This window comes from Ovis aries, chromosome 4, assembly GCF_016772045.2.
Source record: "Ovis aries strain OAR_USU_Benz2616 breed Rambouillet chromosome 4, ARS-UI_Ramb_v3.0, whole genome shotgun sequence".
Lineage (NCBI taxonomy): Eukaryota > Metazoa > Chordata > Mammalia > Artiodactyla > Bovidae > Ovis > Ovis aries.
The window spans coordinates 13,424,319-13,438,999 of NC_056057.1; the positions used below are offsets into that span (position 1 = coordinate 13,424,319).

Below are 14,681 nucleotides of genomic sequence, written 5' to 3' on the forward strand. Positions count from 1 at the left end.
GCATGAAAGTGAAAAGTGAAAGTGAAGTTGCTCAGTCGTGTCCGACTCTTAGCGACCCCATGGACTGCAGCCCTCCAGGCTCCTCCATCCATGGGATTTTCCAGGCAAGAGTACTGGAGTGGGGTGCCATTGCCTTCTCCATTTACCATCTGAGCCACCAGCAAAGTCCAAAACCTACCCCAAAACCTTACTTTATGTTCAAATTGTATTTAATACACATTTTCTCCAATTAAAAAATATCTATCAAAGTATACAACTTCAAGATCCAACAAACAGAATAAACTGGAATTATGCTATTGTTCCATGGCACTGACAATTCAGTGGTTTAATAATTTCTCTTCTTTATCAACGCACCATAAACAATAGAGTATCGATGCACAGGAAGCTCTACCAGGGATGTAATAACTCGTCATGTACGCTCAGTCGCTCAGTCGTGTCCAACTCTTTGTGACCCTATAGACTATAGCCTGCCAGGCTCTTCTGTCCATGGGGATTCTCCAGGTAAGAACACTGGAGTGGGTTGCCATGCCCTCTTCCAGAGGATCTTCCCAACCCAGGCAAGGAACCCAGGTCTCCCGCATTGCAGGCGGATTCTTTACCATCTGAGCCACCAGGGAAGCCCAGAAATACTGGAGAGAGTAGCCTAACCCTTCTCCAGGGGATCTTTCCAACCCAGAAACTGAGCTAAGGTCTCCTGCATTGCAGGTAGATTCTTTACCAGTTGAGCTACCAGGGAAGCCCAAATAACTCTCCATAATTATCTTAATTTAAGATATCATTTAAACCTGTTTTTGTCTCTTTTTAAAATTTTATTTCCACTTGTGGTAAAATATACATAACATAAAATTTACCATTATCACTACTTTTAAGTGTACAGTTCAGCAGTTTCAAGTACATTTACACTGTCACTTAAATCTCTATTCTATTCTATGTCACCCAAGTCCTCATTAAATGTGGTGTTAGTTTTGAGGTTGCCCCTAATTGTTGAATGGGATGGGTTAATGGGCTACAGTGCTTGGAAGAATAAACAAATGCCACGATGTAGGCGTTATTCATTTAGAAAGGAGCAACATACTAGGGAATATTAGAGACAATGCTGAGTAAATTTTAAAAATCAGTAAAATGAAAGTAAATCATTTTAAATCAGTAAAAAGTCATATAACTAAGGACGGATTAAAAAAAATCATGCAGAAGAAATTCTGTTGACTTGACTACAAGATCACTGTGACTATATTAGATCTCTCAGCTAAAAATGGCTGTCGATTTACGTATTTGAAGACCTCGCTCCTCCTAATTCAGATTTATTTTTATGGGGATAAAATCTTGAAATAGATGATTTCTGGATTACCCAAATCTCTGAGCACAGCTTCTTTGGAAAAAAAAAAAAAAAAAAAAGGCAAGCAACTGCCTTCTCCTTTACTCTAGATATTTGTATCTTTGGTTATGTATAATGCTGACGAGGAATTTCAGTGCTTTTCCCTAAGACTGTAAGCCATATGTGCGAGCACGTGCTTCTACACAAACCCAGAGTCCTCCCAGAAATATCATTTTACTCATTGTGAGTAGGTAATTAATGACAATTTTTCTTTTAAAGTTGTAGTTTGAAAATTTAATATAAATATCCATGCTTCTGCCAAAACCTACAGTATTTCTTTTCTTCCTCCATGGTAGACAACCAGCTGCTCACAGGCTTTCACATAAAAACCATCAAGAACCTGAAGGGTGTTCTAACCCTCATTCTCATCTAAGCTGCGCTCTCTCACCTTCCTCGTAAGTCTGACAGCTATTTTATTAGTGTCGCTACTGTCTTCTAAGCATCTCCAAGTTTTTCACATCTTTCCCTGAGTCTCAGAGTCTGAAAATAATGGCTGCTGAGAGGGAACAGAATACCTACAGGCTGCCTTCAAAGTTGGATACTTTTTTCTTCAGTTAAAAGATATGTATTTATTTGGATGCACTGAATCTCAGTTGCAGCATGCAAACTCTTAGTTGTGGTACAAGGATCTAGTTCCCGGGATCAAACCCGGGCCCCCTGCATTGGGAGCGAGGAGTCTTAGCCACTAGACTACCAGGGAAGTCCCGAAGTTGGATTCTTCTTTCTCAAGAAAAAAGGAACCTGTGAAGATGCTGAGGTCCATCACGCTGGCCCCTTCCAGGGAGGAGAGAGAGGCAGAACTTCCTCTTTGGCCCATATATACGGTTTTCCAATTAGAATGCCTATTGGTATAACCTAGCAGCCCTCTGGCCAATCCATTTTGAAGTCTTTAAAATATATGCCTGAAAAGACTGTTACTTTTCAAGTTATAAAAATTAAGGCAAAAGTGAAGGGTAAACTCAATCAATGACTTTCCACTGATGATAGGCTTTTCAGCAGCGAAAAGAAAGAAAGAAAAAGCACTGGCCTTCCTTTGGGAGTTAATATATTGTTCAAAAATAAATAACATATAGATCGATGGAACAAAATAGAAAGCCCAGAGATAAATCCACACACCTGTGGACACCTTATCTTCGACAAAGGAGACAAGAATATACAATGGATTAAAGACAATCTCTTTAACAAGTGGTGCTGGGAAAACTGGTCAACCACTTGTAAAAGAATGAAACTAGAACACTTTCTAACACCTACACAAAAATCAACTCAAAAATGGATTAAAGATCTAAATGTAAGACCAGAAACTATAAAACTCCTAGAGAAGAACATAGGCAAAACACTCTCCGACATAAATCACAGCAGGATCCTCCATGATCCACCTCCCAGAATACTGGAAATAAAAGCAAAAATAAACAAATGGGACCTAATTAAAATTAAGAGCTTTTGCACAACAAAGGAAACTACAAGCAAGGTGAAAAGACAGCCTTCAGAATGGGAGAAAATAATAGCAAATGAAGCAACTGACAAAGAATTAATCTCAAAAATATACACGCAACTCCTGCAGCTCAAATCCAGGAAAATAAATGACCCAATCAAAAAATGGTCCAAAGAACTAAATAGACATTTCTCCAAAGAAGACATACAGATGGCTAACAAACACATGAAAAGATGCTCAACATCACTCATTATTAGAGAAATGCAAATCAAAACCACAATGAGGTACCATTTCATGCCAGTCAGAATGGCTGCAGTCCAAAAGTCTACAAGTAATAAATGCTGGAGAGGGTGTGAAGAAAAGGGAACCCTCTTACACTGTTGGTGGGAAGGCAAACTAGTACAACTGCTATGGAGAACAGTATGGAGATTCCTTAAAAAACTGGAAATAGAACTGCCTTATGACCCAGCAATCCCACTGCTGGGCATACACACCAAGGAAACCAGAATTGAAAGAGATACATGTACCCCAATGTTCATCGCAGCACTGTTTATAATAGCCAGGACATGGAAGCAACCTAGATGTCCATCAGCAGATGAATGGAAGAATACATTTGAATCAGTTCTAATGAGGTGGATGAAACTGGAGCCCATTATACAGAGTGAAGTAAGCCAGAAAGAAAAACACCAACACAGTATACTAACGCATATATATGGAATTTAGAAAGATGGTAATGATAACCCTGTATGCGAGACAGCAAAAGAGACCCAGATGTATAGAACAGTCTTTTGGACTCTGTGGGAGAGGGAGAGGGTGGGATGATTTGGGAGAATGGCATTGAAACATGTATAATATCGTATAAGAAACGAATTACCAGTCCAGGTTTGATGCAGGATACAGGATGCTTGGGGCTGGTGCACTGGGATGACCCAGAGGGATGGTACGGGGAGGGAGGTGGGAGGGGGGTTCAGCATGGGGAACACGTGTACACCTGTGGCGGATTCATGTTGATGTATGGCAAAACCAATACAATATTGTAACGTAATTAGCCTCCAATTAAATAAATTTAAATTAAATTAAATAAATAAATAACAGCAAGAATGCTAGCTTTAAATTGAATGTTGAATGGAAAGAAAGGTATATGCTGCATTTAAAATAGGATAATGTATAAATATCCACAATCATGCTCCAGATATCATTTTTAATAGCTAACAGATTGCACTGGAATATTTTAGTGCAAGGCAGTGGGGACATAAAGAGTAATAAGTCAACTGGCAAAGACTTTTTCATCCCTATATTTAGAGAAGCTGGAGGTAAATTTCCAAGATCCTGTTTGACCTATCTTTTGTTTTCAGAATATAATTTTGAAAGTGAGGAACTTCAAAAACAAGTGACTGCTTTGCAGGCCTCATCAAACTTCCTTGTACTTCTTCCACTGAGACAGAGAAGGAAGATACTCACCACACTAAAGAAAGCCAGACCGTTGGGAAGTATGTCAATATCTTCAGCGCCAGCTTCTGTTAAGTTCAAGAAATAGATAGATGTCATGTTTAAATTCTGTGATTTGTTAGGTAGAGCTTTGTTTGCTTTATCAGTGCCTGTATCTTTTGGCACGGTTCTGATTTTTCCTTCCAAGGAACCACTCCCTTTAATAAACGTCAGGTCCAAATCCTTTCCTGCAGTGAACTTCTGACTTTAAATGTTAGAGATTTTATGGTTACTCAAATCAAAGTCAAGTAATCACTACATTTCTAGCTACGAGACTGAAAAAGTTGACATCTGTACACTCTTATGATAAACAGCCAGATGTCTATGCAAAAGTAATTGCCATCAGGGGACTATTACTTTCAGAATGAAGGACTCATCACCATTTAACCATGCAAATATCTTGTCCCTTTCTCGGCTCATTCAGTCTGAAGCAAACACAGACATTTCTCTCATTACCAGAGATAAAACACCTGGGATTATACAGTCCCTCTTTAAAAAACAACGTCTGTTCGATCTCATAAGCAAAGAGCTTTCTGTTTAATCTTTAAATTTAGGCTTTGGATTTAAAAAAAAAAGGCAAAAGAAAATTAATGAAAAATACCATGCACCTAAAGCCAGCTGAAGCTTCAGCGCAGTCTCTGAGACAGACTACAATTACTATTGATTGTTTATTGATTGTCTGCAGTACACTCCACACAGCACAGCAAATAATTAGACATAAGACCTTCCCAGTGGTCTCACTGTGTAAATTCCATGGACAGATAATAGACCCAAACACAGAAAAGAAGAAAAATGGCTTAGATTAAGCCAAATCATGACGCATTCTTTGAGTCCACAAAATTCAGTCTTCCCCTTTAAGCCCTCTCCAGAGTATGTCTCCAAGATTATTTCTAGGTTGTCAAAAACAAACAGCACCTATCCAGCTATTTGGGTTTTGCTTCCTGAGTTTGCATTTAGCTGCACTGCCTCTAGTGTTGCTCGTTCCATCACAGTGGAGAAAAGCAAAAAAAAAAAAAAAAAAAAAGTCAAGAACTTCACTTCATAAAGATGACCCATATGCTTATTGTCTCAGAAAGTAGAGAGCTATGTCTAAGCATAGTGTGCTGGAGAGGTTCTTAACCTCGGGTCTGTGGAGCCACAAATGGGTTTTAAAGGCTCTATGAGCCTTCTGAAATTCTGTGCAATTCAAAACGTCCTGTACATGTACAGATATCTTCTGTGAAAAAGGTTCTATGCTTTCAGCAGGTTCAAAAATGGGTCTGTGATACCCACTAAAAGTTCCATGGTGCTTCTCAACTGCTAAAGAGCGAGGACCAAGGAACCCTTCACCACATATACACACAAAAACACAAACATATGAACACACATGTGCACGCAGAATTATAGTCCAAGTTCTGTTTTCTAGATCCATTTAGTAGGAGCTCAATTAATTAAAATTTGTTGCTCTTGAAAAATTATTTAAGACAATTTTAATGTGTACATGCCTACACACACAGACAAAGAAAAGATATGTACAAAAAAAAACTAACCATGTTTTTGGGGTGGTGGGATTTTCGGTTGAATGATTTTCCTTTTACTCTTTAAATTTTTCTTTGTTTTAAAAATTTCTACAAAACATATTCTTTCAATAATCAAGAAGAGAGCAACGTTTTTAAAAGATATGTTCACTTCGACCACATTGCAACTTCTGTTTCCTCCTGTTGCCTAATTTCAAGGGAAAAAATGTTATATCTGTAGCTTCTTTAGAATATTTTCCAGATCTACTCCCCCATCTTCACTTCTACAGCCAATACAACAGAGGGCTTTTGTCCTCTCATAACACCCTTTCAGTACGATTATTGTAAAAGTAGTCAAAGCTGGAGACGTTTTTCCTCCTCTAATTCAGTAACAGAAACAGTAGTAGTATTGGTAGTAACTATTAACTGTTAGTAATAGTAACTATAACTATTAGTTGTAACTATTAACATAGTGTTTATCAAGTACCAGGCTCCTTATAAGTACTTTACACATGTTAATTCATATAATTTTCATAACTCTAAGAAGTGATAATACTATCTCTTATTTTAGAGTAGAGAATATTGAGCCTTTGAACGGTTAAGATCACAAACTGGGAAGCTGGGATTCAAGGCTCTTGGTCTCACTTACAAGTACACAGAAACAAATACAACCTAGCATTTAATGAAATTTCTCTGTGAGAACCATTCCTTGATTCCTTTTTGAGAACACTTGACTTTGTAAATCCAGCTGTGGTCGATTGTATATGTTGGCTTTTTCCTCAAAATGTTTTCTTCCACGCCTTTCACCAAGATCTTCATCAATTCATGGGTTGTACTTTTCTTTCAAACCTCTTTCTTTCAAACCATCTTTCTCCGGAAAGTCTTGTAAATTAGCACATCTGATTTTGATCCCTTCTTACTTCTTTCGCAGTTATCTGTGTCAGAGAAGGCTAACCCCGCCCCAGGATCCATACTTCCCTCATTGCTGTTCAGCTACAGGTACGTGGCAACATGTGTGTGCTTGCTTGTTTGTGTCGGACCCTATGTGACCCCATGGACTGTCGGCCACCAGGCTCCTCTGTCCGTGGCATTTCCCGGGCAAGGATACTGCCATTCCCTTCTCCAGGGGATCTTCCTGACCGAGGAATCGAACCCAATTCTCCTGCATTCCAGGCAGATTTTTTACCAACTGAGCCATCAGAGAAATCCCTCTTGCTGACAAAGGTGGCTGTTTGTCCGAGTTCAGGTTAACAGGACATGGAAGTACAATGTGTATGCAACTACTGGGTAAATAAAGCAAACATATCTAGGTAAATTTTCCTTCTACCCCTTCCTGCTGGGACATGGCAAGCACTGGGGTTCTAGTCTTGGACCAAGGCAATACGTTGAAGATAGCTGCGCTGCTTCATCGGCCTTTGTCTCAGAATGACCACATGAAATGCAGCCATCTAAGAACCCTAGGCCATTTGCCTGTCTTTGGACTGTCACATAAAAGAAAATCAATTTCTTTCTTCTGTAAGTTACTTACTGTACATTTATAATAGCTGATCAGCCCTTCATACCCAACAGAGTATCCAAAATGTAATGTAGCCTATTATTTTCCACTTTTTTGGTTCATTAATCAGCTATATGTGTTAAGGACTCTGGGAGAAGGCACTATATTGAAAAAAAATTGCTAAAGTTATTTAACCTCTCTGAGCCTTAGATCCTTAACTGTTATAAAAGGAAAAACAAAAAATATGTCCATATCTCACCCAGTGAGTTTTTCTGCTTCCCTTTTCATAGGTAGATTGCAAAGGGCTTGATGACAAGAGCTACAAACTTTACTGCTTAAAAAACAAAAAATCTCTCAAGCAGCAGTTATAAAAATCATGACTACCAAGTATATAAAATCATTTATTAACGCAAGAGAAATAATCCATTCAAAATTTTTAGTCCAGGATTCTGAATGCCAGCATTTTCAAAGACATTTTAAAATGTTTTGAACTTCAAATAGAATTAAATAGCTCTTTAAGCATATTTTTTATTATTTAGATATAGATATTATGCCAAATCTTAGTTTCTGTTAGATACACTAGAAAGGAATAAAAAAACAAAAAATGGAAAAAGTAGTGAACTTACCTTCTGACCCCCGCCCCCACCCGAAGGCACGTATCCTGTATGATATGTGGTAGTGATTGTTGTTGTTGTTGTTCAGTGTGTGTATGTATGTGTGTGTTGTGTGTGTATGTGTGTGTGTGATGGGAATGGGGAGAGATGGGGCAGGGGATATGGTCGTACCTCCTACAGGGATTAGCTGGCCTCAAGTGTGTGTCTGCTACTGTTCCCAAAGTGGAAACTAAAAAAGAGAACTCCTGTATTCCTGCTGCCTACCATGAGAAGTTGCTTTTGCCCATATGGGAAAGTATACCCTACTAATCCTTTGTAGTCAAAGACCACTGAATAAGCAACTGTTGTTAAAAACATATAACCACAAGCTATTATTAACCATTATGCATCCCTGATAGAGCACTCAACAAATGTTCACATAGTGTATGCTAACCAGAGAGCAAAAGCGAAGAAGAAAGGGAAAAAGAGAAAAATACAATTCCAATTGGATCTAAAAATGTATCCCAAATGTGCTTCTAATCATTCAACGTCTTTGCTCCACTGCCTTTTGAAGTGCCTCAGAGACATTAAACGCTTCACAAGAGGGGCCATAGGTGACATATTTCCTCATTCTTCCCAACTGCAGACAGCAGCTCGCACACATCACAACAGAAAGGTCACAAACACAGTCAGACGCCTGTTCAGAATACAAACGTTGTTGGACTTGTTTTCCTCCGAGGAGCTCTCTGTCCCATGAGTTGCAGCAGCAATGCACTTGGCAAGTCTGTCCTGTAATGTCGTCTGCCCTGAGACTTGAATCCACAGAAGGTGGGCTTCACAGATGCCAGGCTATTTAATAATTTTACAATTATTAACTCGGTAGCAAAAGTAACCTCCAGGATCGCTAACTCAACCTCCCATCCTGAACAGGTCCCTCTCAGCTGCCATCTGGCTTCTGCTGAGTGACCAGTTCCCAGGAGCTCTTCCTGCTTGCAGCCGGAAAGAAGGATGCATTTACTGAGTTTCTCAGGACTTCAGACAACAGGAATTTTAGGACAGTCTGCATTACCCAGCATAGCCCTTTTCAATCCAACAGTTGGTTATTTGACACCGAGTTTGTATCTTCCTGCTCAGTGTTTGGGCAACAAACAAAAAGGGGAAATGCCAGGAGAAAGAAGTCAAGGAGTCTAGTGAAGGGAGACAGGACTAGGAAAAAGTACAGAAGTAGCAATGGGAACGGGCGACAAGAGCACAGAGAAAACAGATGTATAGAGAGGAGAGGGGGCAGAACCAGAAAGAAACTCTGAAGTAGAAAAGGCTGCTCTGAAAACCAACAGGTTCCATGAACTGGCTTCCTGGTGGTTCAGCAGTAAAGAATCGGTCTGCAATCCAAGAGACAAGAGTTCGATCCCTGGGTTGGGGAGATTCCCAGAGGAAAACATGGCAACCAGTCCAGTATTCTTGCCTGGAGAATCCCATGGACAGAGGAGCCAGGCAGGAGCCTGAGGTCCATTGGGTCTCAAAGAGTTGGACACGACTGAAATGACTGAGCATGGCATGGCGTGAAATTGCAGCCTTCTTTGTATGATCCAGAAAAGTTCCACTACTTTGTTTTTGACAAAAGTGCATTATGAATCCTGTCTGGAGTGAATGTGGTTGTAAATATGAGGTCCTGAGTTTATTCATGTTCCAACTTGAGGGCAATTTAGCGAACACTATCAAAACTTTAAATATATGTGCTAACTGAACAATAATCCCACTACTGAAAACTTACCCTTCATGTAAAAAAGATGCAAAAGCTATATGCATGATGATGTTCACTGATCTGCTTGTAGTTGCAAAAAACTGTAACCACTCCAGTGTGCAATAAGGAACTGGTTAAATAATAATGGTACATGCAAATATTAAAAAGAATGAGGTAGGTCTATTCAAGTGCTAATGTGGAAATCTCTTCATGTTCAGAATGAAGCAAGTTGCAGAATATAATTTTATACTAAGAGGACATTTGTAAAAAAATAGATATAAATGTATATGCATATATTTGTTTGCATTTGCACTGGAAATACCAGAAAAGATAAAATAGAAACTCTGTGTCTGAGGTTATTTTTGTGGGAGATGGAAATTTTTTAAAAATGTAATTATTTACTGTTTATTGAAGTATAGTTGGTTTACAGTGTTGTGTTAGTTTTATGTGTACAGCATAGTGATTCAGTTATATGTGCATATATGTATTCTTTTCCATTACAGGTTATTACAAAATACTGAGTATAGTTCCCTGTGCTACACAATATACTGGACCTTGTTGTTGTTGTTCAGTCACTGAGTTGTGTCTGATTCTCTGCAGCCCCAGGGATTGCAGCACACCAGGGTTCCCTGTGCTTCACTTATTGCTTATCTATTTTCTATACGGTAGAAATTAAAAGATGCTTACTCCTTGGAAGGAAAGTTATGACCAACCTAGATAGTATATTGAAAAGCAGAGACATTACTTTGCCAACAAAGGTCCATCTAGTCAAGGCTATGGTTTTTCCAGTGGTCATGTATGGATGTGAGAGTTGGACTGTGAAGAAGGCTGAGTGCTGAAGAATTGATGCTTTTGAACTGTGGTGTTGGAGAAGACTCTTGAGAGTCCCCTGGACTGCAAGGAGATCCAACCAGTCCATTCTGAAGGAGATCAGCCCTGGGTGTTCTTTTGGAAGGAATGATGCTAAAGCTGAAACTCCAGTACTTTGGCCACTTCATGCAAAGAGTTGACTCATTGGAAAAGACTCTGATGCTGGGAGGGATTGGGGGCAGGAGGAGAAGGGGATGACAGAGGATGAGATGGCTGGATGGCATCACTGACTCGATGGACATGAGTCTGAGTGAACTCCGGGAGTTGGTGATGGACAGGGAGGCCTGGCATGCTGCGATTCATGGGGTCGCAAAGAGTCGGACACGACTGAGCGACTGAACTGAACTAAGTGTGTATATATTAATCACAAACTCCTAATTTATCCCAACCTCCCCTTTCCAAAAGTTTGTTTTCTATGTCTGTGGATCTATTTCTTTTTTAAAAAAAAATAAAAAAAGTTATTTATTCATGCTTTCTTTACTTTCGGTTGTGCTGGGTCTTCGCTGCTGTGCACAAGCTTTTTCTAGCTGTGGTGAGCGGGGCAGACTCCTGTGGTGCTCAGGCTTCTCATTGGGGTGGCTTCTTTTGTTATGGAGCGTGGACTCCAGGCGCTGAGGCTTCAGTAGCTGTAGCTCGGGAGCTTTAGAACGTGGTCTCAGTACTTGCGGCACACCAGCTTAGTTGCTCTGTGACATGTGGAATCTTCCTGGACCAGAGATCGAACCCGTATACCCTGCGCTGGCGGGTGGATTATTATCCACTGTACCAGAAGGAAGTGCCTGTCTCTGGGTCTGTTTCTGTTTATACTTAAGTTCATTTGTGTAATTTTTTAGATTCCACATGTAAGTGGTATCATATGATGCTTGTCTTTGTCTGGCTTACTTCACTTAGTATGATCATCTCTAGTTCCACCCATGTTGCTGCAAATGGCATTATTTCATTCTTTTTTATAGCTGAGTAATATTTGTGGGAAGTGGAGATTTTTATTTTCTATTTTATAACTTCTCTTCCTTCTGGCTTACCTTCCCCAACTAACTCCTGGGCTAATGTTACATAGAATTCAGTTGCCATGCATGACAAAGAATACAGACCTGACAAAAATAGTTCAGCAAAGTCACTAAACAAGCAAGAAATCTAACAACAAACATAGGGTTGTATAAATAATTAATAAATCACAGTGAGAGTGAGAGAGAAGAAATACAGGGTACATGAGATCAGAAGAGATGAAAAGGTTTTGCTGATCTAATGTGATTTTTCCTCTGATAAACAGTAATTATGTGCCAAAATACTTAGTGAATTTTTTAGTGTTAGTGGCCAAACAATGTGAGCTGTGTAACAAGCATTTTCTCAGACTCACCGATTCCTTTAATCAGGTGGCAATTAGGAAGGTCTACAGATTCCACTTCTCTGGAGGCTTTAAGTCGATTCCTGTTTAAAAAAGAAAAAAAATCTATCTGTTTATGTATCCCTGCTTTGTAGCAGAAAGGGTTTAAAGAGGCTTACAGCAATACACACACACACACAAAAAACACAGCCCAAATCTAAAGCGGATAAAGAAAAAGAGGGAAAACAAGGGTAGGAACATAGAATAGCACCAGAACTGAAGTTAAAATAAAAATGCACATCACAGAGTTCTCTGTGTGCACATGGGCCATAAAGGGAAGCCAGTAATCCAGCAAATACAGCTCGCAATGCACGCTCCTATGCAAATATGAGCATGACACCACGTCCCACTTCTCATAGCGCTCTTGCTGTGGGAAGAGCCTCAGATGTAGCACCAGAAGACCCAGGGGAGCTGAAAACTGCTCAGACCCTCTGCATAATGATGCAGTGATTGAAAGCAGGCCAGGGGAAAATGGCATTGTTCAGAGCCTGGCTCACAGGAGATACCACGTAAATACTTATTAAGAGATTGAGGAGCACCAGCTGCTCTGGCAAAACTACCTGCTGTTGTCATTTCGTAAAAACAGAAGTGAAGAACTAACAAGAAAATGTTGAACTTCGATAAAGCATCTTCACTCTTGCTTCCCGCCCTGGAGCAGCAGCCCACCAAGCAAGGTGGACACACACATCTGGGCTCTGCTGCTCGGAGGCTTCCCCTCTTCTCATCGCCGCACCTTCTTTGTGTTCTCTACGTACATGAATCACGACAATCGTGCTGACAGAGCAGTCTGCATTTTTCAAAGTGGTTCACGCACACCGCTCTTCTAAGAGACAGAATGACCGTGTGTCCCTTGTCTCTCTTCTATTCATATCCTTGCCTCTTCGGACTTCTAGACACTGAATATGGGGAAGACTACTGTTTTCTCGGCAAAATGGAAGAAACCTCAGCCTGGACAACTCAGAATTACCAAAAGGGAGTGGCAACTATGTATTTTGGCAGTTCACATATACGTGCATATATATAATATGAAAGTTTCTAATTAAAGTGTTAATCACCATGTATTTGGAATCATATAACTAAAATAGTATTAAATTTCTTAAAATAACATAGCAATAAAGCAATGAAATAAAAATAAATGAATAAAATAAATATATAAAATATATGGACAAATAGAAAATTAAAATAACCAACAAAAATTTTAAATAAACAGTAAAAAAAAAAATACAAAAAGATCTCAAATCTATGAGCCCCAGGAGTGACTTAAAGGGAAAACAAGTTTTTTTTTTTAAATTAATTTTTATCGGAAAACAAGTCTATTAAGCCTAACATAAGTAGTAGCAGTTAATACTAGTGATGAGGATGCTGCTGCTGATACTCATGGGTGATAAACGGTAATCAGAAATAAGAAGGGCTAACATGTATCGAAAGCGTTAGTAGTGAAAGAGGCAGACTGTATTTCTGTCATAGCAGTAAGATTGCATGACCTTTGGCAGGTCAGTTTAGGTCTATAGGCCTTATGTGGGATCTTAGTTCCACAACCAGGGATCGAACCCATATTCCCTGCATTGCAAGGCAAATTCTTAACCACTGGACCGCCAGGGAAGTCCCAACATCAGGGTTCTTAATTTCAGGCCCAGTGACCTTCGTGGAGTCCATGGGTAAAATTCAGGTGTCTATGAACTCAGATGGGGGGAAAAACACATCTTTAGTTAAACCTCTGCCTGAAAGTATTTCTTTTGATGATGAGTGTAGGCAACAAACCACTGAGCTTTCTACTAGTAGTACCTGTGACTGCCACTAACAGAAATTGCAGACGTTTCCTAACATTTTAGTTGTAGATATCTCAAAATACCATTTATACTCATCTCGGCTTCACAGTACCTACTGTTAGGTATTCAACGACCTCTAGATATATTTAAGGCTTATTATATCCTACGTTAGATTTTTCAAATAGTTTGACAATAGAATTTAAGTAAGTTAGTATTAACTGAGATAGAATTTAAGTTTGCTTTGTAATCCTGTGTATTTTATTTTATGCATTTAGAAACATGACGCTGAGAAGGAGTCAAGGCTTCACCAGACTGCCAAAGGGATCTGCGGCACAAAAATCTAAGAACCTCTGCTCCAACATCATCGCAGGTAACAGTTATTGAGCACTTACTATGTGTCTGACATTGTCCTAGCATTTTGCAAGAATTAACTCCTTGATTTTTTTACAGCCCCTATATGGAGCATAAAGTATGATTACCCCCATCCTACAGATTAGGACACTGAGGCACAGAAAGGTGAAATAAAAGGCCAATGAGTCAGGTAAATAGTGGAGAATTCGGGCTATCTGGCTACAAGGCATGAACCCTTAACCAACAGTCATTAGCATGAAAGAAATCTCTATTTCTTTCACTCAGGAAAGGGCATTACCTTCAAAGTGGAGTGAGACGGGGGTGGTTAGTGATTATCTTGCTTCATTTTGTGGTAACTGTAACGATGTACCAGGTTGGTGTGTCAACAGGGGACACAGTCTTCTTACCAGGTTTGTTCCTTATCACACTGCCTTTGAATTTACAAACCACTGGTGGGGCTTTATCTTTTAAGTGCAGACTTAAATTCAAACAGGGGCTTTATCTTTCACATACAGACTTGTAAAACCCCTTGGAATTTACTCCCTCATGCCCTGTAATGCTCTTACTTAACTTAGAGTTTGTGCTCAGGCTTGTAAAGCTGAGGAAAATTTGCTCCAATGGCAGACAAGAGAGGAGGCTGCAGGGAACTGGGGCAAACTGTATCCGGAATCAGAAGACCTGGCT

General features: G+C 39.6%; 2 protein-coding genes across 3 annotated transcripts in view; one reads left to right on the forward strand and one right to left on the reverse strand.

Annotated features, from left to right (window-relative positions):
* ASB4 (ankyrin repeat and SOCS box containing 4) overlaps positions 1 to 14,681 on the forward strand; it is a 212,092-nt gene that overhangs the window by 25,302 nt on the left and 172,109 nt on the right. For both annotated transcript variants that reach the window (XM_060414489.1, XM_060414490.1), the window contains exons 3-4: positions 6,723 to 6,790; positions 13,922 to 14,016. In XM_060414489.1, the coding sequence (XP_060270472.1) occupies positions 6,723 to 6,790; positions 13,922 to 14,016 (163 nt within the window). The remainder of the gene's footprint in view (positions 1 to 6,722; positions 6,791 to 13,921; positions 14,017 to 14,681) is intronic.
* The window catches only part of PON2 (paraoxonase 2), a 28,373-nt gene that overhangs the window by 9,334 nt on the left and 4,358 nt on the right, over positions 1 to 14,681 (reverse strand). Inside the window, 2 exon segments of the mRNA NM_001126348.1 lie at positions 4,269 to 4,324; positions 11,851 to 11,921. Coding sequence (NP_001119820.1) covers positions 4,269 to 4,324; positions 11,851 to 11,921 — 127 coding nt within the window.